The sequence below is a fragment of the Mastacembelus armatus genome, chromosome 9, assembly GCF_900324485.2.
Source record: "Mastacembelus armatus chromosome 9, fMasArm1.2, whole genome shotgun sequence".
NCBI classification, from domain to species: Eukaryota; Metazoa; Chordata; class Actinopteri; order Synbranchiformes; family Mastacembelidae; genus Mastacembelus; species Mastacembelus armatus.
Genome location: NC_046641.1, coordinates 24,850,447 through 24,875,419, shown reverse-complemented (window position 1 = coordinate 24,875,419; position 24,973 = coordinate 24,850,447). Strand labels below are relative to the sequence as shown.

The following is a 24,973-nucleotide window of genomic DNA, read 5'->3' as shown; positions in this document are numbered from 1 at the left end:
ATTTAAGACTATTCTGCCCTGTTATTTGTAATGATGATGATCTGACATATTGAATGTATTTTTGAAATATTTTCTGACCTGTTGAATGTATTTGTAATAAATTCCTGACATGCTAAATGTATTTGTCATCTGTGGCTGTATTTGCAGGGCTACTGTCAGTGTGAGATGTGTTTGTGATGTCACCACCATATTGTATTTGTTGTCCTGTTGAATGTATTTTTGAAATATTTTCTGACCTGTTGAATGTGACCTGTAATAAATTTTCTAACATTTTGAATGTATTTCTGTGTACAAAGTCTTTATTTTATCTCATTGTAAAATAAAAACACACCACAAATCAATATACACACACACACATTATCTTTAATATCATTTTATCATCTCAGAAATACACATTGAACACATGTAAACTTGTTGTGTACAGATGCAGGTCTAATTCCAGCGACAAAGCTTGAGACCCTCTGGTCATTGCGTGCGAGGTTGGTGCCATATTTTTTAATAAACTTGTCGTAGCTCATGCCTTTCTGGATGTGGCTCAGGAAAAACAGACAGTGCTCCCCACAGGTCACCGAGAAGGGCGCCTGAACCTGACTACGTAAAAATAGAGCACTCTGCTGGCGTTTTTTTAGGAGAAACCTGCCAATATGGGGGTTGAATTTGTCGGGGGCGTGCCCGAAGCTGTCAAAAAAATATGCTCGCCGGTCACTTGTCAAATATATGGCCAGCCAGTGCTCTCCTGGCAAGGTGGAAGGATCGGTGTTTACAATCAGTGCGGCAGGACGTTTGGTTATTTTGAGCCTGGTCAGATGGTCACAGGGCTTCACGCCCGCAAAATACGTTCTGTCGCCGATTATCTTTTTAGCAGCACCAGTCAATTCGATCGTGTTCATGTCTCAATAATAGTCTACCAGCACCTGTTTGCTGTTTGACACTTCAATAACTGAATCGTAGACTGAGTAACAGATTAAGTTAACGGTGCGTGCCAGAGGAGTCCGGAATCTTGCTTCCAGTCGGACATTTCCGGTTTTGATTAAAGACACATTTGCCACTCCCCCGCCATCAGGCTCCAGGTTAAAGCAGAACGGCGCATAGCCCTGACCGAAATCTTCCCGTGTGATGGACAGCGACCTGTCTTTAAGATGCCGCCCGGTTGTCTGGATTAGCTGATAATATTCTCGCGCGTACTGTCCCCGGGGAAAGTGGGGTAGAAACGCCTTAGCAGCGTGGGCCTGACCGTCAGCGTAGAGACATAGATACTCTAGGTCCATATGCTCAAAATTAAATGGGTTTCTGCTAAAACTTCCGTTGAACGCTTCGTTGTCGATGAAACCCAGGATGACAAATTTAGGGACGTGACCCAGATAAAGATTGTCATGACAACACACCCGGGTTCCGGGAGGAATCGAGTGTGTTTTCAGAGCCACTCTGTCGATGCTGTATTTGGCATTTGTGTGTTGCAGCACTCGACCATGTGCGAGTCTAATATTGGATGAGAGTGTGACCTTTTTCACAAAAAGACTGGCGCTCAGGATTTTAACACAAAATTGCGTCTTGGGTGCAGCAGAATCGACACTGACCAGTGGACCGGGTTACATATTAAACCTACATAATAATAAAACACATTTCTATAATACCTTCTCATGCGCTCGCGAATAAAAACAGATCCCTAAGCAAGACTTGATCTTGTGACCTCTTGGACTGGAGCATCTAATTACACCTACGAGCTAAAGAGCCACTCAGTTCTGAATGGGACATTCTCTCTCCTTGTGGTTCACATACAACGCGACAGGATTTGAAAAGCAAGCAAGTAATTAATTAATGAATTAATGAATTAATTACCCAGAAAGACTTTACATATGTTCGGAAAGTCATGCTGTATTTTATTTTTTATTTTTGGACTGTCCGCGAAATCCTGCTTAGTGTGACGTGTTGTGATTTTAATACAATGACATGCACTTATATAAATGCCACAAACCACCAGGACCACACATACCATGGCACGGACCTCAAATCCTTGACCGAGACCAGACACCTGGCAGGCACGGACCAGACAGGCCACACTGCTGCCACTCAGACCCCAAGAGATGGTCTCTGCAATGGCTCGTGCCACCGACAGGCCACACAGGCCACGGAACAGCGCCCCTAGAGGCGGCTCCTGCAATGGCTCGTGCCACCGACAGGACAGGCCACACTTTTGGCTACAACCCCCTCTCGAATGAGTGAGCGTATTTTCCTTCCCCGTCCTAGGGGCTCTTATCAATATGGATGCATCATCTTTGGAGAAGCTGAGCCAGGTTGCGGGGTATTGGATTTCAGAAAGCCCCACTTCGTACGTGTCGTCCAGCTGTATCGGTCTGTCTAGCTGTACCCTGTAACTCGAAATCTTGTTGTTGGGATATAATTTTGTTGATGCGTTACTTGGGAGCGTTACATGAAAGCTCACAGTCCTACACTTCTCCATGTTGACACCCTACTGTTTACAAATGTTCCTTTTGATCCCTCAAGCCTTTAAATTACAGTAGGTGTTTATCCACCTCACCCAGCATTATATATTTGATAGTCCTGTGAGGTGTTGGCGCCGGGGCGCTCTTGATTACGGTGTGACCATTGTGTCCTATGGTGTTTATCTCTCTCAGATGGTCTGGATATCTCTGATATCCACCCAGGTGTTAAATTTTTCAGGCCAACCGAGCCATTTCACCAGAAACCTCCCACGACGCCTGGCTCTTATTGCCTCTATCTTACAGGGTTTGCCTGGATCTACAATCACTGGTTGGAGCTCTTGGTAATAAAATGTCCCTTTCACAGGGTCATCAGATAAATCGCTCAGCGTGTACACAGCGGGGGTTGTCAGACGCCGTCCCTTTATAGTGAAAATTTCATCTGTGAATGTCTGGTGATACCCCTTCCTAAAAAACCCTCTATGTTTTAAAATCCTCACGGTGTCGCCTATCTCAAATTTGAATGGTTGCTGCTGGTTTTCATCCTTGGTCTTGTACAGTGCCTTGATCACCTCTTTCTCATTTTCTCTGGTCACAGATAATGGAGATCTTTTAATTGACCTGTGATATGCCGAGTTATATGACCTCACCAGATCGTCTATTTTATCAATATATCTTCGTGAATTAACATCTGTTAAATAACGCCACATCCGCCCTTTAAACGTTCTGTTAAACCTCTCCACGACGCTGGCTTTAGTTTTGTTGTATGTAGAGAAAAACACAATGTTGTGCTTTTTCAACAACTGTTTAAAGTGACGGTTGTGAAACTCTGTCCCATGGTCAGTCTGCAGCTTAAGTGGCACCCTACCTTCATCGAGTACGGTCTTATATGCGTCAGCTACAACAGGCCCGCTCTTTGATGTTAGACACCGAACCCAGGCGTATTTTGAAAATACATGCACATTAATAGATAGCGCACTTTATCATTTTCTGCAGCATATTCGCTCATGTCCACAAGGTCACACTGATGCTGGCGGTCGATCCCTCCCACCAGTACTCGTCGCCTGGGGAAATTTTTCCTACCGGGCGCGTGTAAACTGTAAGCGTCTTGTCCCCATAAATATTTTTTGACATCAGATAATGCAGGATTAGCCCCTACGTCTGCTCTAACTGCATTGCGCAGCTTGTTAATACCTGATAGACCACCGGGGTGGGATGGATCATGATACATTCTGTGCATCACCCCCTCCATTGTGTAAAATAATGACTAGTTTCTTTTCAGAGCTCATGTTTTTTATTCACAATCATCAGCATGGTACCCGGACAGGGTTATATGATAAAACATATGTAGCCCGGGTAATTAGCTGACCCAAGACACAATACTGGGGTTCTTGCAGTTTTTATTTCGACCAACGCCGCGGGGCGACATTTCGTCAAAAACCACACATGTCAAACAGAACTAATATCCCGAAAGAAAATCACCTTCATCAAACAAATCTGACAAATACGACAGTGGGCTTCACTTCTCGAGACGGGAGCTCACACCGCTGCTCCACTACTCCTCGTCACAGGGGTCTTCACCATGCGACTCATTACAGATACAAAACCCATGCGTAATACTCCGCACGTCTCCATTTTTGGATCACATTCAAAACAGGAAGTAACCCAGAGTGTGTTGCACCCTTGGACAGACAAGACTAAATCAGACTTCGTCTCCCTTTTTTTCCTTTTCTCTGCAACGTTTATTCTCCCGATTCACTGTTGGGGTTTTTCTTTAGCATTACACACTGAGATCTTACCCACACACCGCTAATACATGCCCTGCGCTCTCTCGCTCTCTGCGCATACTCAAAAAAATTACGTCATCAAAATGATTACCTCTGACCTCTTAGCCGTAAAACAAGTCTGAAAAATATTTAAACTAATTGCAAAATAGTAATTAAACTGATTATGTTCCCCTCGTAAAACTTAACTTATACATTGTCAAAGCAAAGAATTTTTCCAGGTCGCAACAAGTGCACTTGGAGAAATTCGCTGCAGATTTTCCATTTGCTATGCAATACTGCCCTCTGGTGACCAAATGTAATGCACTGCTTTCTCCATCTTGAGGCACATTTACCCACATCAGAAAACCAACTTTAAACAGTGATAACATAAAATAACCATGAACAATACAAAATATAACAACTTACTTGGTTTAGGGGACATTTTGATACAGGTGAAAAACTACTTAGTCATTTACTTATACACGAGTTTACCATAAGTAACCACCCGGCTACACATACATGCCATAATGCTTAATGAATACAGAAACATTTAATGAAAAAACAGATGATGGTGGTGAGGTTCACAAATATTTAATGAAATCAGATATTTAATTAATACAAATGCGTTTAATGAATACAGATAATGATGATGGAAAGCTTCACAGATATTTAATGATGACAACGGATAGGCATGGTACAATGCTGTTTTCACGCCCAGGTGTCCACGAGGACTGACAGATTTTCAATTTCCGCAAAATTCTTGAAGCCCCAGACTTCTTCAGCTTTGATGCGTTTCTCTGAAGTCTTTTGGTTTTGCAGAATAACTTCGGCAGCCCCCGCGATTCTGGCATTTTCAGCAACCATGCCATTCTTGCGCAGGTATGCTGAGAGAGCCGGAATGAATTGGGCCGTCCACAGTTTCTCCATAACAAAGTCAAAATGACGCTCCATGAATTCTGCAGGGAACCCGTAAAGACACTCGTGATTTTCCTGGGACAAACAGTCGACCTCACAGGCTTGGCACCATTTCTCCCGGTCGACCCAGCATTGAGCTAGCGCTCTATACAGCAGGTGTACGACTGCTTGCTCAAGCATCAAAGGCCGCTGACTGCTCTTCATCTCGGGGACGCGGCGATGATGTCGGGTAAATCCCTCGATACAATTCCTCCTCCTCCTCCAGAGTCATGGGCCCGTCAATCTCTATTTTAGAAATATGAAATACAGCGTTAAACACAACTGCGCGCGCACGCGCACACACACACACACACACACACACACACACCTAACCATCACACTTGACCCCAGCACAGGGCTGCAGTTTCTTACCGTCCTGTCTCACAGGCTCTGAGTCGCATCTTGCTCAGCAGGCGAGAGACACATTTCCTCAGGAAATTCCATGTCATCATAAAGCAAGCATCTCCTAACCCCAGCAGCATCTGAGATACCCTCGTCTTCCCTGATTGCATTGTCAATCTTGGAAAATATGTGTTGCAACCCGCACCAGTCAGACCACTGGATAAAATAATTGGAATATGTTAATATGTTAAATATGTTAAAACAACAAAACTTGTCAGTGTCCAAATATTTATGGACCTAACTGTATGTTCTTTTGTGGTCAGTCTGAGTTTGTCTGGTGGATTACTAAGAACTGACCTACAAGCTCCTGTGTCACACAGGAATTTTATTTTAACTCCTTGTACCAACAATGTCACTTTTGGTTTTTCCTCATACAGCATGAGTTCAGTTACTCCTTCTAGGCTCAAAATGTTAGCTTCAGATGTGTGTCTTTCATCTCATTATTCTGTTCAGTGTGTGTATTTTGCATCTGACCTTTTTTGCTGTCTAGTCATGCAGAGTATCCTGCTCCTCCCTCCTGGTGCTCAGGGCGTGTCTTTCTAGGCCTACACTTATTATTTTAACAGGTTCCTTATCCCCCCCCTTTTTTTTGTTTTTTGAATTATTTTAATTACTGTTATTGTTTGGTTACTGATCTGATTGGAGGAGATGGAGCAGCTGATTAACTCACTTTATGTCACATTAATTATTTCTATGCTTTTATATTCTTCCCATGGTACCAATACTCTCTCTTGGCCTTATGCTCAAAAGCACTGTTGACACTGCACCAGGGTTCTTTTTGTTCCGGGTCTCCCACAGACCGCGGGGTTAGTTTACTTTGGGTCTCCCATAGACCTTGGGTTCATCCCGAGTTTCTGATTTCCTGAAAGCCCTGCTCGGTTTTACCCGAATACGTTTGAGCCAGTAGGCCACACAAATTTCGGTTTTGTTCGAATTTCAGAACTCAAGTCAAGTCAATGATATTTTTAGTAAGTGATCCATCTTGAAACCACCAACCTCTCAGCCTGATATGAGACAGTAATTCACTGAGACTCTACTCAGCTTGCATGATGTTACAACCCAATAAGGTCTAGGTGTCATGATCCGCACCATGCACTTCCTGTTTTATTTTGAAAAGGATCATGGCAGGATCTTGTTTTGGTTGTTTTCTGTTCCCTTGACCTTTTGACCTAATTAGTTATTGTCTTCACCTGTGCCTTGTTTTGTCCTTCACTTTAAGTACCTTGTTTCAGTCACTGCCCTTGGCCAGATCATCTGTTGTACCATGTCTGTTGTCTCACCTCGTCTGTTGGATCACGTCTGTTGTACCATGTCTGTTGCCTTACCTCGTCTGCTACCTACGTCCCACGCCTTGACTTCTGCCTGACTTCTGTTGCCACGTTCTACCCTGCTTGTTTCCTTGGTTTTTGGACCCTTTCGATCACGGTTTGTTCTTTTGTTTCCCCAAGGTTAAGTTTAGTAGTTTTGGTTTTCTGTGGTGTGTCCTCACCATGTTTTGTGTGTTCATCTAGTTTCCTTTTGGATTCAGGTTTGTTGTCTTGTTACCTTGTTCTTGCCCATTCCCTTTGTCCCTGCCTAGCCTCCCTTGTTTCTTATTGTTTCCCCTGTCGTTCACGTCCTTGCCCTGTCTTCTGTATTCCTGTTTGTTTTCTTTGACCTAGTGAGTTCCCGTTTTTTCTTGTAGTCCCGTGTGCCTGATGTTTTTCGTGCCTCTCGGTTTTTTTTTGTCTCGCCCTGCTCTTTGTCTCCGTCTGCTGGACATTTCTGTTTATTCTTGTGTTTTTCAATAAATGACCTTTGTTTTCACTCCTGAGTCTTGTGTGGGTGTGATGTGCTCCTGACCTAGTCCCTAGTTCATGACAGAATGATCTGGCCAGAAGAGGGACCACATATCACCTACCAGTGTTTCCTGACTCTCTGATTCCTTGTAACTCACTTCAGTCAGCATGCCCCGGCGACATCGCCGCCGAGCCCCAGTCCAGGACTGTCTGAGAGTAGGGGGGTTGTTTTGTTCCCCTTCTGCTTCGCCCCAGACAAGCCCACTCCATGTTCAAGCCCCCAACCGAGTGGATTTACTCACTTGGCTTGGTAATCAGGCCAAGAAAGACGATCCGTGGCACTCCAGGGGGTTTTTTCCAGACGACCCCCTAGACAGCGAGTATGATTCTGAGGATGACCTCTCAACACTTGTCCCCATTATGCATTTTGGAGGGTACTACCTCGATGATCCTGACCCCTGGGTCCCACCTGCTTCACGGTCCATCCGGCGACCCGGACGCCGAAGTCGTCGCCGTTCCAGGCAGCGGGAGACTCAGGATCAGCCCAACTTATACACCGAACCTGTTGCCAGCTATTCAGATGAGGAGGGAGATTACTTCCGGGATTCTGACCGGAACCCCTTCTGCGGAACCCGCCTGGCTATAAAGCCGGGAGGTCTGCCCCGGAGAAGCCGGCCCCGAAGGAAGCGCCCCGTCCCACGACCTCCTTCGTCACAGCAGTCTTCCACGCCGCAGCAGCCTCCAGTTCCCGAGCCTCCAGTTCCCGAGCCTCCAGTTCCCGAGCCTCCAGTTCCCGAGCCTCCAGTTCCCGAGCAGCCGCAGTCTCCAGTCCCGCTGTGCGCAAGTGTCGAGGTAGCTATGCAAGATCGGGAATCCAAACTAACTGAGATTTTCCAGTTAGCCGACCGGGTATCCACGCAACTGTCCCAGCTGTTGCGGGTGGTGTTTTCGGCCAACCCGTCAGCTGTACCGCTGTCACAGCAACCGGAACCGCCACAGCCATCCGGACCCGTGCCTCAGTGCGCCGACGACAACGTCCCCACTGAGGCCCATGACCAGGTTCCCGTGCCTCAGCGCGCCGACCACAACGTCCCCGCTGAGGTCTCTGTCCAAGTCCCCGTGCCTCAGTGCGCCGACGATGACGTCCCCGCTGAGGTTCCCGGATTGATGCCACCGGAGTCCCCGGAACCCCCGGGGGCGTCCGGACCATTGCCACCGGAGTCCCCGGAACCCCCGGGGGCGTCCGGACCATTGCCACCGGAGTCCCTAGGGTTGGAGCCCCTGGGACCGCCCGGACCCTTGTCTCCTGCGTCCCCGGAACCCCCGGGGTCATCTAGACCATTGCCACCGGAGTCCCCGGAACCCCCGGGGGCGTCCGGACCATTGCCACCGGAGTCCCTAGGGCTGGAGCCCCTGGGACCGCCCGGACCTTCGCCACCGGAGTCCCTAGGGCTGGAGCCCCTGGGACCGCCCGGACCTTTGCCACCGGAGTCCCTAGGGCTGGAGCCCCTGGGACCGCCCGGACCCTTGTCTCCTGCGTCCCCGGAACCCCCGGGGTCATCTAGACCATTGCCACCGGAGTCCCCGGAACCCCCGGGGTCGTCCGGACCATTGCCACCGGAGTCCCCGGAGTCCCCGGGGTCGTCCAGACCATTGCCACCGGAGTCCCCGGGGCTGTCCGGACCATTGCCACTGGAGTCCCTAGGGCTGGAGCCCCTGGGACCGCCCGGACCATTGCCACCGGAGTCCCTAGGGCTGGAGCCCCTGGGACCGCCCGGACCTTTGCCACCGGAGTCCCTAGGGCTGGAGCCCCTGGGACCGCCCGGACCTTTGCCACCGGAGTCCCTAGGGCTGGAGCCCCTGGGACCGCCCGGACCTTTGCCACCGGAGTCCCTAGGGCTGGAGCCCCTGGGACCGCCCGGACCCTTGTTTCATCAGCCCCCGGAGTCCCTGGGGCCATCCGGACTTCAGCAGCCGGAGCCGGAGCCAGGGCCTCTTCAGCAGCCCGAGCCGGAGCCGGAGCCAGGGCCTCTTCAGCAGCCCGAGCCGGAGCCGGAGCCAGGGCCTCTTCAGCAGCCCGAGCCGGAGCCGGAGCCAGGGCCTCTTCAGCAGCCCGAGCCGGAGCCGGAGCCAGGGCCTCTTCAGCAGCCCGAGCCGGAGCCAGAGCCTCTTCAGCATCCAGAGCCGGAGCCGGAACCTTCGCAGCAGCCAGAACCAGTACATCCTAAGTCTGCGCCACGGCAATCACCTGAGTATCCTGAGTATCCTGAGTATCCTGAGTATCCTGAGTATCCTGAGTCGCAGCGGCAGCAAGCAGAGCCCCTTGAGCCGCAGCGGCAGCCCTCTTGGCCAGTGCCAGGGTCTGCCCCCCTGAGCCGACCTGGGATCCATGTTGGCTGGGGGGTCTTCCCTTCGGTTCGGTCTGGAGACCACGTCCGCCGGAGAGGCCGCCCGCCAGGGCTGTCTCGGACCCTCGCCCGCCGGAGAGGCCGCCCGCCAGAGCGGTCTCGGACCCTCGCCCGCCGGAGAGGCCGCCCGCCAGAGCGGTCTCGGACCCTCGCCCGCCGGAGAGGCCGCCCGCCAGAGCGGTCTCGCATCCTCGCCCGCCGGAGAGGCCGCCCGCCAGAGCGGTCTCGCATCCTCGCCCGCCGGAGAGGCCGCCCGCCAGAGCGGTCTCGCATCCTCGCCCGCCATAGAGGCCGCCCGCCAGAGCGGTCTCGGACCCTCGCCCGCCGGAGAGGCCGCCCGCCAGAGCGGTCTCGCATCCTCGCCCGCCGGAGAGGCCGTCCGCCAGAGCGGTTCAGACTGTTAAGACTAGAGCCTAGTGACTCTGATTATTCCCTTTGTTGTTTTTTGGAACCTTGCCCTGAGAAACTTTTGGACTCTTGTCGGGCCCACCTGCCCGCCCTCTAGCTCCCGCCTCCTGAGGCCCCCGCCACCCGCCCTGTGGGTGGTAGTTCTCTTTTGTTTTTTGATGGTTCTGGAAGGCCGTCAGGAGCCGGCCTTTTAAGGGGGGGGTAGTGTCATGATCCGCACCATGCACTTCCTGTTTTATTTTGAAAAGGATCATGGCAGGATCTTGTTTTGGTTGTTTTCTGTTCCCTTGACCTTTTGACCTAATTAGTTATTGTCTTCACCTGTGCCTTGTTTTGTCCTTCACTTTAAGTACCTTGTTTCAGTCACTGCCCTTGGCCAGATCATCTGTTGTACCATGTCTGTTGTCTCACCTCGTCTGTTGGATCACGTCTGTTGTACCATGTCTGTTGCCTTACCTCGTCTGCTACCTACGTCCCACGCCTTGACTTCTGCCTGACTTCTGTTGCCACGTTCTACCCTGCTTGTTTCCTTGGTTTTTGGACCCTTTCGATCACGGTTTGTTCTTTTGTTTCCCCAAGGTTAAGTTTAGTAGTTTTGGTTTTCTGTGGTGTGTCCTCACCATGTTTTGTGTGTTCATCTAGTTTCCTTTTGGATTCAGGTTTGTTGTCTTGTTACCTTGTTCTTGCCCATTCCCTTTGTCCCTGCCTAGCCTCCCTTGTTTCTTATTGTTTCCCCTGTCGTTCACGTCCTTGCCCTGTCTTCTGTATTCCTGTTTGTTTTCTTTGACCTAGTGAGTTCCCGTTTTTTCTTGTAGTCCCGTGTGCCTGATGTTTTTCGTGCCTCTCGGTTTTTTTTTGTCTCGCCCTGCTCTTTGTCTCCGTCTGCTGGACATTTCTGTTTATTCTTGTGTTTTTCAATAAATGACCTTTGTTTTCACTCCTGAGTCTTGTGTGGGTGTGATGTGCTCCTGACCTAGTCCTTAGTTCACGACACTAGGGGGAAGTTTTAGGGAGTAACATACAGTACATGCCAGATGTAGGAAGGCAAACAGATATTTATTTACAGGACAAAAGAACCTACGATTCTTACAATACAGAGCAGGAAAATGGGTTGACTCTGGAGTTAAAACATACTCTAACAGCAATGAATAATAAAAAACAAAAAGCCAGAAAAAAACCAAAACCTCCAGGTCTATGCAAATACAGTCAACATAAGAAATAACAAAAAGAGAGCTAGGTGGCTGACTAGACCGACCTGCTATACAGCAGTAAAGGCGCTGAGCAATGTTACAAAACAGAGGTAGCAAAACCCACACAGTAGTAGCAAGACAAAAGCGCCACGCAGTGTACAAACCTAGCAAATCTAACACACAGAAGTCTGAGGAAGAGTCACAACACCAAAGGTGAACTGACCACAGGCAAGGCACAGCTCACCCCAAGCAGTGGACACACCAGGCTCTAAATACACAATGTGCTGAGGTGTGGATAGCTGATTGGTGGAAGTCTGGAGCGTTAGGCCAATCAGGCGAAGAGGCGCGGTCCATGGTTGATCTTCTTGCAGCTGCTGATTCGCGACCCTGTCGGCCAATGACAATCCAAAACAGCTCCACCAACCGGTCGGAGGTTTATTTTCGGAATCCCAATCATCCTCCCCGTGGTGCACTCAGACGGAACACAAGAAAGCAACAGTACAACGGAGGGGGCGAGGAACAAGCAGGCCGGTGGCCGTAACACATGACCTGAAGGACCCAGGACCACCCGGGGGTCCCAGAGAGCCAGAAACTCCCAGGGACTCCCTTCACACCAAATTCAATACTCTGTTTTAAGTCACTTATAAAATTCCCCTTACCTTACAGGAGTCCGTCTCTGGTCTCTCCTTTCAAAGTTCAATCGCGTCACTCCTCTCCCCTCAAAGCAGATCCTAGCCTCTCAATGCTCCAAACCGTTCCCTTATGGGACCGGGGCGGAGGGCTTTCAGTCAGGAGTCTTAAGACTCCCCCGTGCACGGTTTGTAGGTCCAAACCTGGAAGGAAGAGGAGATGTTGCGACTCAAGACGAGCCCCCAATTTGTTAGGTAAATTCTTTTAACAAATAGACTCAGAGGACGAACTTCGGTCAGATTATATAGAAGTTTTACTTTCAAGCAGCAACAGTCACACAGCACCTTGGTACAGCATGAGGGTCACTGGCTGCTTGCAGCCCAACACATCAGTTTTCATGGAAATACAAAAGGAGGTGATTTCTCACAGAAAGACAGAAAGACATCTGGGCCCTTATCAAATAGTCAAGGTCAGAGCAAACTGTGCTCACTGAGAGCAACAATTATATTTCCACAATACACAATAGGCCCCATTCAGAAGTGTCTCAGTTCTACTACAGTAAGGTGGATCAGGTCACAGGAGGGTCAACATTTTAATTTCTCTAACTGTGTGTGTGTGTGTGTGTGTGTGTGTGTGTGTGGACGTACGGTTGTTGAGCTCTCCAGTGTGGTTGCTCAGGGGGATGATCTCCATCCTCTGCTGTCCGTACAGGTAGTAGTCCAGCTCCTCCGATGTGAGTTTGAACCTGGTGGCTCCTTTCCCGCCCTCCTCGCCGCCTCCCCCGCTGCCGCTCTTCACGCTGGACGACACGACCCCCACCCCCCCACAGCTCTGCTCTTTGGCCTGATGGAGGAGCCCCGCTGCTGGGTTGTGACCCTGCTGCTGGGTGTCTGGGGGGACCACCACCATCAGATCTCCTCCTCCTCCTGGACATCCTCCTCCACCGGGCCCAGCACACACCGGGGCCAACGCCTGCCCAAAGAGCGCGATCTGCTGTGGGACAGGCAGCTGGGAGAGTCCTGCAGAGGTGGAGATGGAGATGGAGGAGGTCGGGGCGAGGGCTACTGCTGCTGCTGCCGCTGCCGCCGCTGAAGAAGAGGAAGCTGCCGGGGACGATGTGGAAGAAGAAGATGAGGAGGTGCAGTGCGCGGAGGCCAGGAGGTGGCTGTGCAGGCGAGACGGGCGCAGGCTGTCCACGGGGATGGAGAGGCGCTCAGGTGGAGGCGGCGGCTGGCCCAGAGGAGTCTTCAGCTGCGCCTGAGGGAAGAGCTGCTGCCAGTGCTGCAGGTAGGACGGGTCCACCTTCAGGAAGGCCGAGCCGCTCGGGTCACGGGGACGACCAGAACAAAACCAGCAGACGGAGTCCGGAGTGTGTGTGTGTGTGTGTGTGTGTGTGTCACTGTCAGGAGGCAGGAGTGTGTGTGGTCTCTGCTTTTCCAGTAAAGATTTAGCTGCTCAGCCTGTTGCTGATGTGAATAAGAAGCATCTTCTGCTCAGTAACGTGTCAGAGTCAAACGTCACCTTATTCGTGGTTCAAATATGAGACATAAAGTCATTTGGTCGTAAAGCTTCAGCTCATGTAGCTGCTTTAAACCTGAGACAGAAAACAAATATAGACTTTTGTCTGGACTCTGATCAGTCAACAGCAGGATGACAGTGGAAATCAGCCCATTTCAAATAGTTTGTGTGTGGGCAGAAGTGTGTGTGTGTACTTGTATTGCTATCTTTGTGAGTACCATTTTGAGCATATTTCTATCAAAGTGAGGTCATTTTTCTGGTCCTCACTTTTTTCAGACCCCTGTTTGGGGGTTAAGACTTAGTTTTAGGGGTAGGGTTAGGGTTAGGGTTAGGTAAGATTCATATCTAAGACCCAGCAGCAGTGAAAGTCAGTCCCAACGTCATTAGTGAGAGTTTAGTGTCTTATTTGTAGAGTTTGTGTGTTTAGATCTGATTTGCAGTGTGTGAGAGATGATGCTTTGAGGCCTTTAAGTGGCTCCGTTCCTTCAGGGGTTCTACTGGATTTAAGTCAGGACAAACAACGCCGTGTTCATAGTCCGGTCTGTAAATGTCTCCCCCTACAGTTTGCAGCCTCAGACCAGGACCCTCCTGTCAGGTCTGGTTTCAGTCTTAGCAGGTGGAGTCATGTTGTTTCGTTCACAGGTTCTTGAATAACACTTTTGTGGTTTACTGTGTGATTCCAGTGGTGACGTGTTTAGATCAGCATCATTAACATTTCAAGTTAGGTCACTTTTACTGATCTAGTCCAATATCACTGAACACAATCTGAACAGCTTAAACAGCTTCTATCCTGAACCACGTCCTGATGATGGTGCAGGATCTAAAAGCTCTAAACATTAGGCGCATTCGGACCAAACAGTGTGAGGGAACCAGTTCTAAGAACTTCTCCAATGTGGAACGGACCCAAGAGCTACAGACCTTAAGGGTCTTTTTCTGTTCGTATCCATAACATAAGCTGGTGGTTGCTATAGCAACATTATTTCGACAGCAACACTAGTGAAACTTTTCATGTTTTGGTTTGATCCATCAAGATCTCTGACTTTTCTGAGGTGTTTAGGCAGCCTGGACTTTTGGCATTGGTCTCTGTCAGTTTTCTTCCCTGTTAAAAACTGTTACTACTGAAGTGAACTTGGTGAAATTCAATTCAATTCAATTCAATTTTATTTGTATAGCGCCAAATCACAATACAAATCATCTCAAGGCACTTTACAAAAACTAAAACTAAAAACCCAACAAATCCCTTATGAGCAGCACTTGGCGACAGTGGAGAGGAAAAAACTCCCTTTAACGGAAGAAAAAAAACCTCCAGCAGAACCGGGCTCAGTTTGGGCAGCCATCTGCCTCGACCGGTTGGGGTGAGTGGATAGAGCAGAGAGAAAAGAACAGCAACAATAAACAACAAACAGACACTGCAAGTTGGTGGGGCCAGTAACTGCACATCAGTGATAAACAGCTCCAGGACCAGGGACACCTGCAGAAGGTACAGAGAGAACAGAGAGAGAGAGGGAGAGAGCACAAACTAGGGGAGAGAGAGAGCACAAGGTTAGTAACATTCAATGATGGAATATACATGAGGTGGGAGAGAAGGGGGGGGGGGGGTTAGGGTAGGGGAGCTCAGTGCACCGATGGTCCTCGGGCAGTCTAGGCCTATAGCAGCATAACTAACTAAGGGATGGTTCAGGGTTGCCTGAAGCCAGCCCTAACTATATGCTTTGTCAAAGAGAAAGGTTTTAAGTCTAGCCTTAAAAGTACAGAGAGTGTCTGCCTCCTGAACCCAGGCTGAGAGCTGGTTCCACAGGAGAGGAGCTTGATAACTAAAGGCTCTGCCTCCCATTCTGCTTTTGAGAACTCTGGGAACCACAAGTAGGCCTGCACTCTGAGAGCGAAGTGGTCTATTGGGATAATATGGCACTATGAGGTCTTTAAGGTATGAAGGAGCTTGATTATGAAGGGATTTGTATGTGAGAAGAAGGATTTTAAATTCTATTCTATATTTTACAGGGAGCCAATGAAGAGAAGCCAATATAGGAGAAATATGATCTCTCTTGCTAGTTCCTGTCAGGACTCTGGCTGCGGCATTCTGGATTAATTGGAGGCTTTTTATTAAGATATTAGGACATCCAGATAGTAATGAGTTACAGTAATCTAGCCTTGAGGAAACAAATGCATGGACTAGTTTTTCTGCATCATTTTGAGACAGGATGTTCCTAATTTTGGAAATGTTGCGCAGGTGACAGAATGCAGTTCTAGAAATTTGTTTTATGTGTGAGTTAAAGGACATGTCCTGGTCAAAAATAACTTCAAAGTTTTTTTTCAGTAGTGCTGGAGGCCAGGGCTATGCCATCTAGAGTAGCTATAATTTTAGAAAAGTTATTTCTGAGATTTTTAGGCCCAAATATAATGACTTCTGTTTTCTCCGAGTTTAAAAGTAAAAAGTTACTGGTCATCCAGGCCTTTATGTCAGTTAGACAGGCTTGAAGTCTGGTTAACTGGTTTGTGTTAACAGGTTTAATAGATAGATATAACTGAGTGTCATCCGCATAGCAGTGGTAATTAATAGAGTGCTTCCTAATGATATATCCTAAAGGAAGCATGTACAGGGTGAACAAAATCGGTCCTAGCACAGAACCTTGTGGAACTCCATAACTAACTTTTGTTCGTGTGGAAGGTTCATCATGGACATGAACAAACTGGAATCTGTCCGATAAATAGGATTGGAACCACTTTAATGCTGTTCCTCTGATACCAATCACATTCTCCAGTCTCTGTAATAAGATGTTGTGGTCAATGGTGTCGAATGCTGCACTAAGGTCTAGGAGGACAAGTATCGAAACAAGTCCATTATCTGAGGCTAAGAGAAGATCGTTGGTAACTTTCAACAGTGCTGTTTCTGTACTATGATGTGCTCTAAAACCTGATTGAAAATCTTCAAATAGTTCATTCCTGTGTAAGTGGTCTGATAGCTGCTTAGCAACAGCTTTTTCTAGGATTTTAGAAATAAATGGCAGGTTGGATATTGGTCTATAATTAGCCAAGACTCCTGGATCAAGACTAGGCTTTTTGAGTAAAGGTTTGATTACTGCAGTCTTAAAGGCCTGTGGTACGTAGCCTCATACTAGAGATAAATTTACCAAGTCCAATAAAGATGAGTTCATTAATGGCAGGGTGCCTTTAAGCAGTCTAGTCGGGATGGGGTCCAAGAGACACGTTGATGATTTCGATGAAGCAACTACTGATGTAAATTCAGAGAGATCTATAGGAGAGAAGCAGTCTAAACATAACTGAGGTCCTACAGATGATTCAAGAGCTACTGTAGTAAAAGATTTATTTATTGCAGGTATAGGAAGCATCTGCTGAATTTTCTCTCTAATAGTTGTGATTTTATTTGTAAAGAAACTCATAAATTGGAAATGTGGATGTTAGTGCTGCAAGTTAGTGTTTGATGAATCAGCATGAATGTACGTGGTTCCTGTTGTACTGAAATGTACCTAATCTGATCTAGGAGCTAAAAAAGTCCTCGAAAACAGCGTTTTAAGGACTGCTGTAGTTCTCAGTTCCTGCGGTTCCTACACAAAAAGCAGAACTTCCTCCAAAAATTCTAAGAATTATGGAGAAGTCCCTCTGGTCTGAAAGTGCCTTAGTTCACCGTGAGAAAACCATCAAAGTGTGAAGCACATGTTTTATTCAGATAATTAAGCCTGAACAGAACCATGCTAACGGCTAATGCTGCAGCCTGCAGGGATTCACTATTAAAACTACATTTAGGTCCCATTAAGTCCCAGGAAGACCCTTGGTCTGATATTGAATCTGACCCTAAATCGGTTGTTGTGTTTCACTCATTAGTTTACTCCAAAACAAAACAAGGTGTGAAAAATGACTTTTGTCAAACATTCATGTTCTTCAGTTCGGTCATGTTCAGCCTGACACTGGAGCCAGTGGGACTTTTGCTTTTCTTTATCAGAATGGTTGAAGGTGTTTTTGAGGAGCATCTTTCTCAGCGGTTCATGTAAACGTGATCAGGTATTCTGGGTAGGCCTGGATGTCGTTGAAGACCACGAACATGGTTGGGTTGGCGGTTTTATCGGTGACGCTGTCGTACAGGTCTGCAGCGTTCCCCGAGCCTCTGCTGGGCGGAGTGATCATTCCAGCTTTGCCCTGGGTAAAGTCTCCAGCCAGGACTCTGGTCAGGTACATGCGTTTGTGCCCCTTGGCGTCGGGTTTGGCGTAGCCCACCGAGTAGGCAGGGTCCACAGCAAAGTAAGAGCCATTACCAAACATCGCACCTGCAGAAACAGAAAACAGACTCAGACAAGTCTTGTTGGTTTTCAGATTGTTTTCAGATGATCCAGTCTCGATCCTTAAATCCTGGTTCTGTGCTTCAGGCTGCATCATGTGAAATCTATTGTAACGTGCACAAAAAGGTTATTTCAGGTTGAGGTAACATGGCTGCCAGGTGCTGTGCGAGTCTCGACAGTCCTGGGAGCAGAGAACAGTCGAGGTCTGAGCAGGAAACTCACCGTTTGTTCCTGCGTAGCCGCGGTTGAAGCCCTTGGTGTTGATGAGGTCGATGGAACCGGCCCCGGTGCCGTGAAACAGCAGCTTTTCGTTGTTCGTGTGTTTGTTCTTCACCTCCATCTGTTTCTTCATGAGCTGGTAGTTCTGCCACAGCGTCGCGTTCTGGACTCGTTCAATCTGCCAACAGAGACATCAACACATTACTTGTTGCTCATTTTCACTCTGCTGCTGTTACTTTGTGGTGGTGAAGCCACAGTGACGTAGAAACTGTCCCAGGACATTGAACCTTCATCAAAACAATTTCTATGATTCTGATCAGTGCAGGAAATGCTGAAAGTTTGATATTAGCTGAGCAGGCAGTGAACATACACTGATGATGTTTGGAGTGAGGCTGGTCTTTGTAAGTTCTGTCTTCACTTCGTCGTATTCTTTAGATCCTGCAGCCACAGGAAAGAGTTTCAGCAGCGCCCCCTTCATGTCCTCCCAGTGCGGCGGCAGAGCAGCGTCATCTGCAAACAGCGTCAGACTGAAGGTTAGGTCCAGTTTCACACAACCTGCATGTCACTGCCAAAGTGCTGAGGCCGAACCGTCAGTATCAGAAAACACGGGTCCACAAACTGCAGCTGTTCAGGTCACGTCCGACCCGTCTGACCTGAAGAACAGCTGGTTAGAGACCTGGGCAGGAGCTCAAGACTCAGCCACTCACAGGACTTCATAAAGAATGTAAGTCAGTCAGCTAACAGGGAACCATCTGAACCAGGACCTGAATAAATACAGCACATGGAAACAGCTGGAAATGTGGCCTGTGTGTTGTGATTTGTTCATTTGTTCAATCAGATTTTTTGTTGTTTAACTGTAAATAATGTTTTTTTAGGCAGCAAAGAATTTTTGTTAGCAAGAGCCAAGACCGTCCAGCTGTTTCTTCAGGTCAAACAGACAGAGAGTCGACCTGAAGGTCTGAAGACAGAAGAGGGACCAGGTGAAGGCCCAAACACTCTGAAGACTCTGTTCTAACCCTGAAAAGAATCAATGTTTTGGACACAGCAGTTCATGCTCAGATCTACTGAGTAACTGCTGCCAGACACAGAGGCACCTGACCTGGCCCTGACCTGCTGAACTCACTTTCAGTTTGACAAGACAACGAGTGTTTCTAGGAAGCTTTTTGAAGAAGTTCTACTTCTGCAAATGTTCTCAGCAGTCTGGAGTCACAGCCAATCAGATCGTCAGCCTGCCAGCACCAATATGCCTGAAACAGATGTTCAGTGAATAGAAATGTTCCTGATGTTTAGAAAACTGGGCGATAGTGGCTCCTCACCTGTTCTGGACTGGGACTGTGATTGTACTGACCCTGTTAAATGTGAGATCCTCACCCTTCAGGTCTTTTCTAAGCAGCTCCACCTCGTTACGTCTGTTTTCTGAAACAGCTCTTCTCAGCATCACGTCGGCCCTGTACATCTCATCGTTGATCTTGATCCTCACGCTTTGTTTTTTCTCCAGAGCCTCTTCCAGCTGGAGGTTGGCGTACATGTCGAAGGGAAACATGACCCCACTGCTATGACAAAACTGCCACTCGACCCGTCCAACCAGCAGCAAGGCCTTGCTCCTCTGGTTCTCCAGCCTCTCCACCCGCCGCAGGATGTCCCTGATGGTGAGTGACAGACAAGTCAAACTAGTATTTTAACTCTGAATCTTAAAGGGGGAGGCCAGTGAATTTCTACATGTTTCTTATTTTCCACATGAACTCTGTCTTTTTCCAAAAACCAGCTCCAGAGAGAAGCTGCAGTGGAACCAGAGCCTGTAAACAGTGACGGCCGTTCTCAGCGTCTGGAGCTGGTTTTTGGAAACAGACGGGCCTCCCATTGTTGGTGAGGAAGAACCATGTGAGCCAGGTCAGCGGTGTGGCTCCCTGCTGGGTTTGTAAATAGTCTGCCCCTGTTTGCTGACCTGACTGCAGCCTCGGCGGTGAAGACGTCCCTGGTCAGGCCTTCCAGCTGGATACTGGGCTCCTGGCCCCCCAGCCCTTTGTCTAAACGGAGGCTGATGGTCAGTTCCCTCTGCAGGGCCTGCAGCTGATCCACGTCGTCCGGCGACAGCTCACTAATATACTGGTCTCTGATGGTTCTCTTCGCCTGCTCGGCCACAATCAGGTCCAGGATCTTTCTCTTAGCCTGACTCACAGCCTGTGGGGGGGATACCAGACACATTGTTGTATCTTTACATGAAACTTTAGTGTTTCCAGTCAGATTTAATAAACCATTTTACTGTATTTCTGAAATTATTCAGTAATGGCCCCCGGCTGCTGTGGAAAGATCCACTGTCTGCAACACATCAGCAGCTGGACACACCACATGTTTATCAGTCCTGTTCCTGAGCACACTGCTCAAACCTCCATCTCTGCACACAGAGCCAGGCCACCTTGACGCTAAGCTACGCTAAATATTGGAATAAACTCACATATTTGCTCTTGTACTTTATGTGGAGGATTAAAAAGTTTATTTATCATCAGGAGCAGATTCAAATTAAAGTTGTCCACCCCTGTTGATCATGTGCTGCCCTGATCCTCAGTCCTGTGAACGTGTGAGAACAGGAAGGAAACATGATGCAGCTGTAAAATACGAGTGAACTTCCCTAAATGAAGTATTTTCTCCTGTCAGTCTACAATAAAGTTCTGATGGAGCTGATGTGTTTACTGTGTCCACATGTTCCTTTCAAAGCAAAGAGCTCAAACCTAAACTCAAACCTTGTTGTTGTCGGCGCACAGCTGGAACACTATGGACTCAAACTCCTCCTCCAGACCAGAGGTGCCACTGTTGGGCCGCTCCTCCCCGGGTCCCGTAAAAAACGAAGTGACGGATTCTGAAACAACATGAAACAAGAATCAGTGATCACATGTTCCTGCTTCAGCATGAACACACACTGTAGTTTGTTCTGACTGTCCCACACGCCACATAGACCACCACAAAGACCAGATCTGGATTCATCCACCACTGAAAATAGTCCCCAGCTAATGAAACTACAGGAATCTTAGGAAATAATTGTTTTTTTAAATGAAAGTATTTAGATTTTTGGCTTCAGCAGCAACGACTGAGCTCAGAGACACAGACTGAAGCACAGAAACCACAACTGAGTCTGCGCATCGATTAAAACCAGGCTGGACAGCTCCAATGTTCTTATCGTGTAAGAAAGAAACCACAACCTCCCTGTTCTGACCAGGGTTGAACCCAGAGGATGGATTTACCTTTGAACTTGGTGAAGACGCTCTTCTCCTCCACCTCCTGGCCCTGGCGGCTCCTCATGCTCCTGTGGAACTCCGTCGTCATGGCGGTCTGGAAGATCAGGATCTTCACGCTGCGAACAAACCTCGGCTGCTTCTTCCTCACAAACTCCACCACCGCTCCGACCATGGCGTCCGCCACCGCCGACGGGCTGGCCCCTCCCTGACCTGAGGGGGCAGACGAGGACCGGTGATGATGACGATGATCAGAGGAAGCACGTGAGGATCCGTGTGGAATGTGACAGTGGTCAGTAAACGTTAAAGCAAGTCTGCATCAGTGAGAGTCACTTTAGAGTCACAGCCCCCAGAACCAAGAGGAACTATTCCCCACATTCTCCTCAGTCTGATGCTCGTCTGCAGGAACAGAACAGTGGAGGCACGAGGTTGTTTGGTTCTTGGTTCTGTGGAGCTTCATACTTACAGGAATACGACAGAATGTTAGTGAAAGTCTGTTTCAGCTCTGGTGTGATGCTTTAAGTGAAACAAACTGATCTCTGCAGGTTTGTGACACTTTAAACTGTAAACCCAGCCAACAGTGACATGACGAGATGAACACAGGAAGAAAACAAGACGAAAGAGGCTGAAACTAGACCGAACAACAGTGAGGTTCTGGCACAGACCTGTTCCCAGGGCAGGTAAGGACACGGAGCTGAACTTGTTCTCCTCGCAGACGTTCAGCACCCTGAGAACCATCTCGTTGATCTTTGCAGGATCGTTCTGGCCGACGACGTGCAGGATGTTTTTACCCGGCAGCTTCCCCGCCGACGTCCTGATCATCGGACTGGACTGGTAACCTGGTGAGTTCACTACAGAGAGAAACCAAACACGCGTGGGACTGAAGCGTTAAAGTGCAGGCAGCAGAACTCTTAACATGGGACCTGTGTGAACCAGGGGGATCCTGAATAAACAAACGTGGATAGATGAAGGTTACGTACCGATCTGTGAGCACTCCTCCTCCACTGCTGATCCAGCCCCGTCTAAGATCGCCTTGGACACTCCTGAGGAACGACAGAGCAGCAGGTTCAGGAAAAGGTGCTACCGATGCTTCGAAGCAAAACACCAAACTGTTTGCACGTCTTTGCATTTCTTGTTCTCACTGATCAGTTTTTAGAGAAATGAACCTTCTTCAGTTCAGTTCTGAGGGAAAATCAGTGATTTGAGTCAGTTTGAGTCAAGAACTGATCCTGGATTAAAACTCAAACTGTGTTTCAGGTGTGACAGCTGCAAAATGCAGTTGCAGTAGCTGCTTTTCAACCAGCAGAGGGCAGTAAATAAAAACCTAAATATTTAGAAGACAATAGGAATCAACCAACAGCTCACTAAATACACAGGGACTCTGGTTGGCAGCTGAGAAACTGGTTTCTGGGTTCAGGGACTCGGCTCAGGAAGAAAACTTAGCAGTCACCTGACTTAAGGGTGAAGTCCGGATTGGAGGAGTTGACAATGACATCACTGGACTCCTTGGTGATGTCACCTGATGACACCTCGAGGGTGAGCGCACCCATCTGCATCTGGTGTATGCCGAGGGAGGGGGACAGGACTGGGCCGATAGAGGCTGAGGCTGAGAGAGAGAGAGAGAGAGAGAGACACACACACACACACACACACACACACAGACACACTCATTTTCAATCTGCAGCTCTCACTACAAACGTCACACTGCAGTGGGCGGAGTTTCTGCACGTTTCAACCAATCAGCAGCTGAATCCACTGGTTAGTTTACTGGTCACCAACAGGAACCAGTTACCTCTGCTGCTGTTTGGACTGACAACCTGAAGACTTTCATCTCTCCACTATCACCGACCGAGGCTCTAAAATTATGGACTAAACTGTATTTAAGTCACATTGTGTCTCCAATGAAACAATAATTACTGACGGAACTAACTGGTCTGTAGATTTAAGGCTGTTCTGTATCAAACTACACTGGTGATGTGGCTGTTTAGCCTGAAGTGTCAGTGTCAGACTTAACGTAACGTTTAGGTGAATGAAAAGACGTCAGGAAGAACCAACCAGCGAAGGTCAGAGTGGCTCTGAAACAGTCCGGTCTGGTCTTTGAGCAGCTGCGTTCAAACCTCATGCCTCTTCTTCACAGATCAGGTCTGTCTGTTCTCGGCACCGTGGTTGTTCATGAGTGCAGGGGGGGAACACATGAAAGGTGCTGGAGGCGTCTTACCTGAGGGCTGCTGTGACTGGCTGGATGTTTGCCAAACTGGAGGCTCTTTAAAATCCTGTGGCTCTGGTTGGACGTTTCTCTGGGCGGTCTGACCTCTGAACTCTCTGATGAAACACTGACAGACAACGTGTTGACATTTTATCTTATTGCAAGTCTTTTTTCCAGTGATGCACATGTTCTGAGCAGAAACCTGGATCTGAACAGCTGCAGCAGAACCTGTGGGATGTACTATGAGATCAGTGGGTCAGCCAGGACTGTTGAGTCTGAAGCCAGTTTGGAGCTGGTTATGTTCCAGGTTTCAGCCTAAATCAGCTACAAAAACCCCAAACTCAGCTGTTTCATTAACCACATTACCATCTGTGGAAAATCCTGAAAACCTTAAAGCACAAAATCTACTCAGGTCTCTGCTGAGACATTGAGTCATTAGATGCCGAGCGATCCGTCGGTTGTTCCTGACAAGGTTCTGCATCAGGTTCTACTGATCCCTGGCTAAAGGAACGTGTTATCTGTGCAGGCTGCTGGAGCCACGTGCTCACAGTGGCACAGACAGTTTGCAGAACTTTTTGCCACTGGATCCCACATGAATCCAGTTGGTGATACAGAAAATCTGAGCCAGAATCCTCAGCGTGCCGGGCTGCTCTGTGAATGTGTTTGTAGTGTTTCCTGAGCTTCACCTTCTGTACGATGTTTTTGTGCTTTTCAACGTAGTTTAACAATCTGTGCTAGTCCCCAGATCCAGACTCAGACAATGAGGAGACCGGACTTTTATAGTCACAGCCCCTAAACTCTGGAACAGTCTCCCTTCTTGGGTCAAATTTAAAACCCCCTTAGAGACACGTTTGTTTCATCAAGTCTTTGTACTCTCTCTATTTGATGTTCAGCACGTTGGTCAACATTAGCTGCTGTTGTACTTTGTTGTAAACCCCCACCAGAGTCTTTTTCCCCACATGTTTATCTTCTTCTTTGGAAGAACCTGGTGCCTACATTACCCACAATGCAACCTATGCCTGACCAATTACTCTTGCCAATAAATGAGAACCGATCTGTTGAGCTGCAGAGAACACACACTTACATCCACAGTTTGGCTGCTGCTGGGGTGAACGACGATGGCCACCTCCTTCAGATGGCGAGGAGCTTTCCTGCGGCTGAAGGAGTGGATCTCTGTCAGCAGGACTCTGGACACCAGGTCCTTGGGGAAGCTCAGGTTTCCTGGTAATAACTCAGATATATTTATACTAAGTAAAACACAACCCCCTAAGGTCCATCCTGGGACGTCCCTCATGGACTGAGCCTGTGATCTTTCCAAAGCCAATGTCAGAAACAGTTTCTCTGTATTTTGTAAGTGCATAAGTAAATACCCGACTTTCCCTTTGGGAGTTAATGGTTTATCTCGTCACAGTAAATGAAAACTAGGATCTGCATAGAGACAAATAAGAAAGTGATTATTTTTGGGTTGTGTGCATTGACTATGAGTTAGTGGTGTTTTAGTGGGTTGTGTGAAAAGTCTTATGGACAG

The 24,973-nt window shown here is 48.2% G+C and overlaps 1 protein-coding gene across 1 annotated transcript; it reads right to left on the bottom strand.

Moving 5' to 3' along the window:
• Positions 1-17,401: 17,401 nt before the first annotated feature.
• Positions 17,402-24,739, bottom strand: LOC113139221 (protein mono-ADP-ribosyltransferase PARP14-like). The gene is made up of 12 exons (XM_026322273.2): positions 24,530-24,739; positions 23,458-23,572; positions 22,690-22,845; positions 22,220-22,282; positions 21,905-22,090; positions 21,249-21,452; positions 20,751-20,866; positions 19,955-20,190; positions 19,381-19,652; positions 18,380-18,519; positions 18,013-18,187; positions 17,402-17,778 (listed from the first exon to the last, which is right to left on the bottom strand). Exons 1-12 carry the CDS (start codon positions 24,737-24,739, stop codon positions 17,498-17,500), a joined length of 2,154 nt encoding a protein of 717 aa, XP_026178058.2. The 3' UTR covers positions 17,402-17,497.
• Positions 24,740-24,973: the final 234 nt, after the last annotated feature.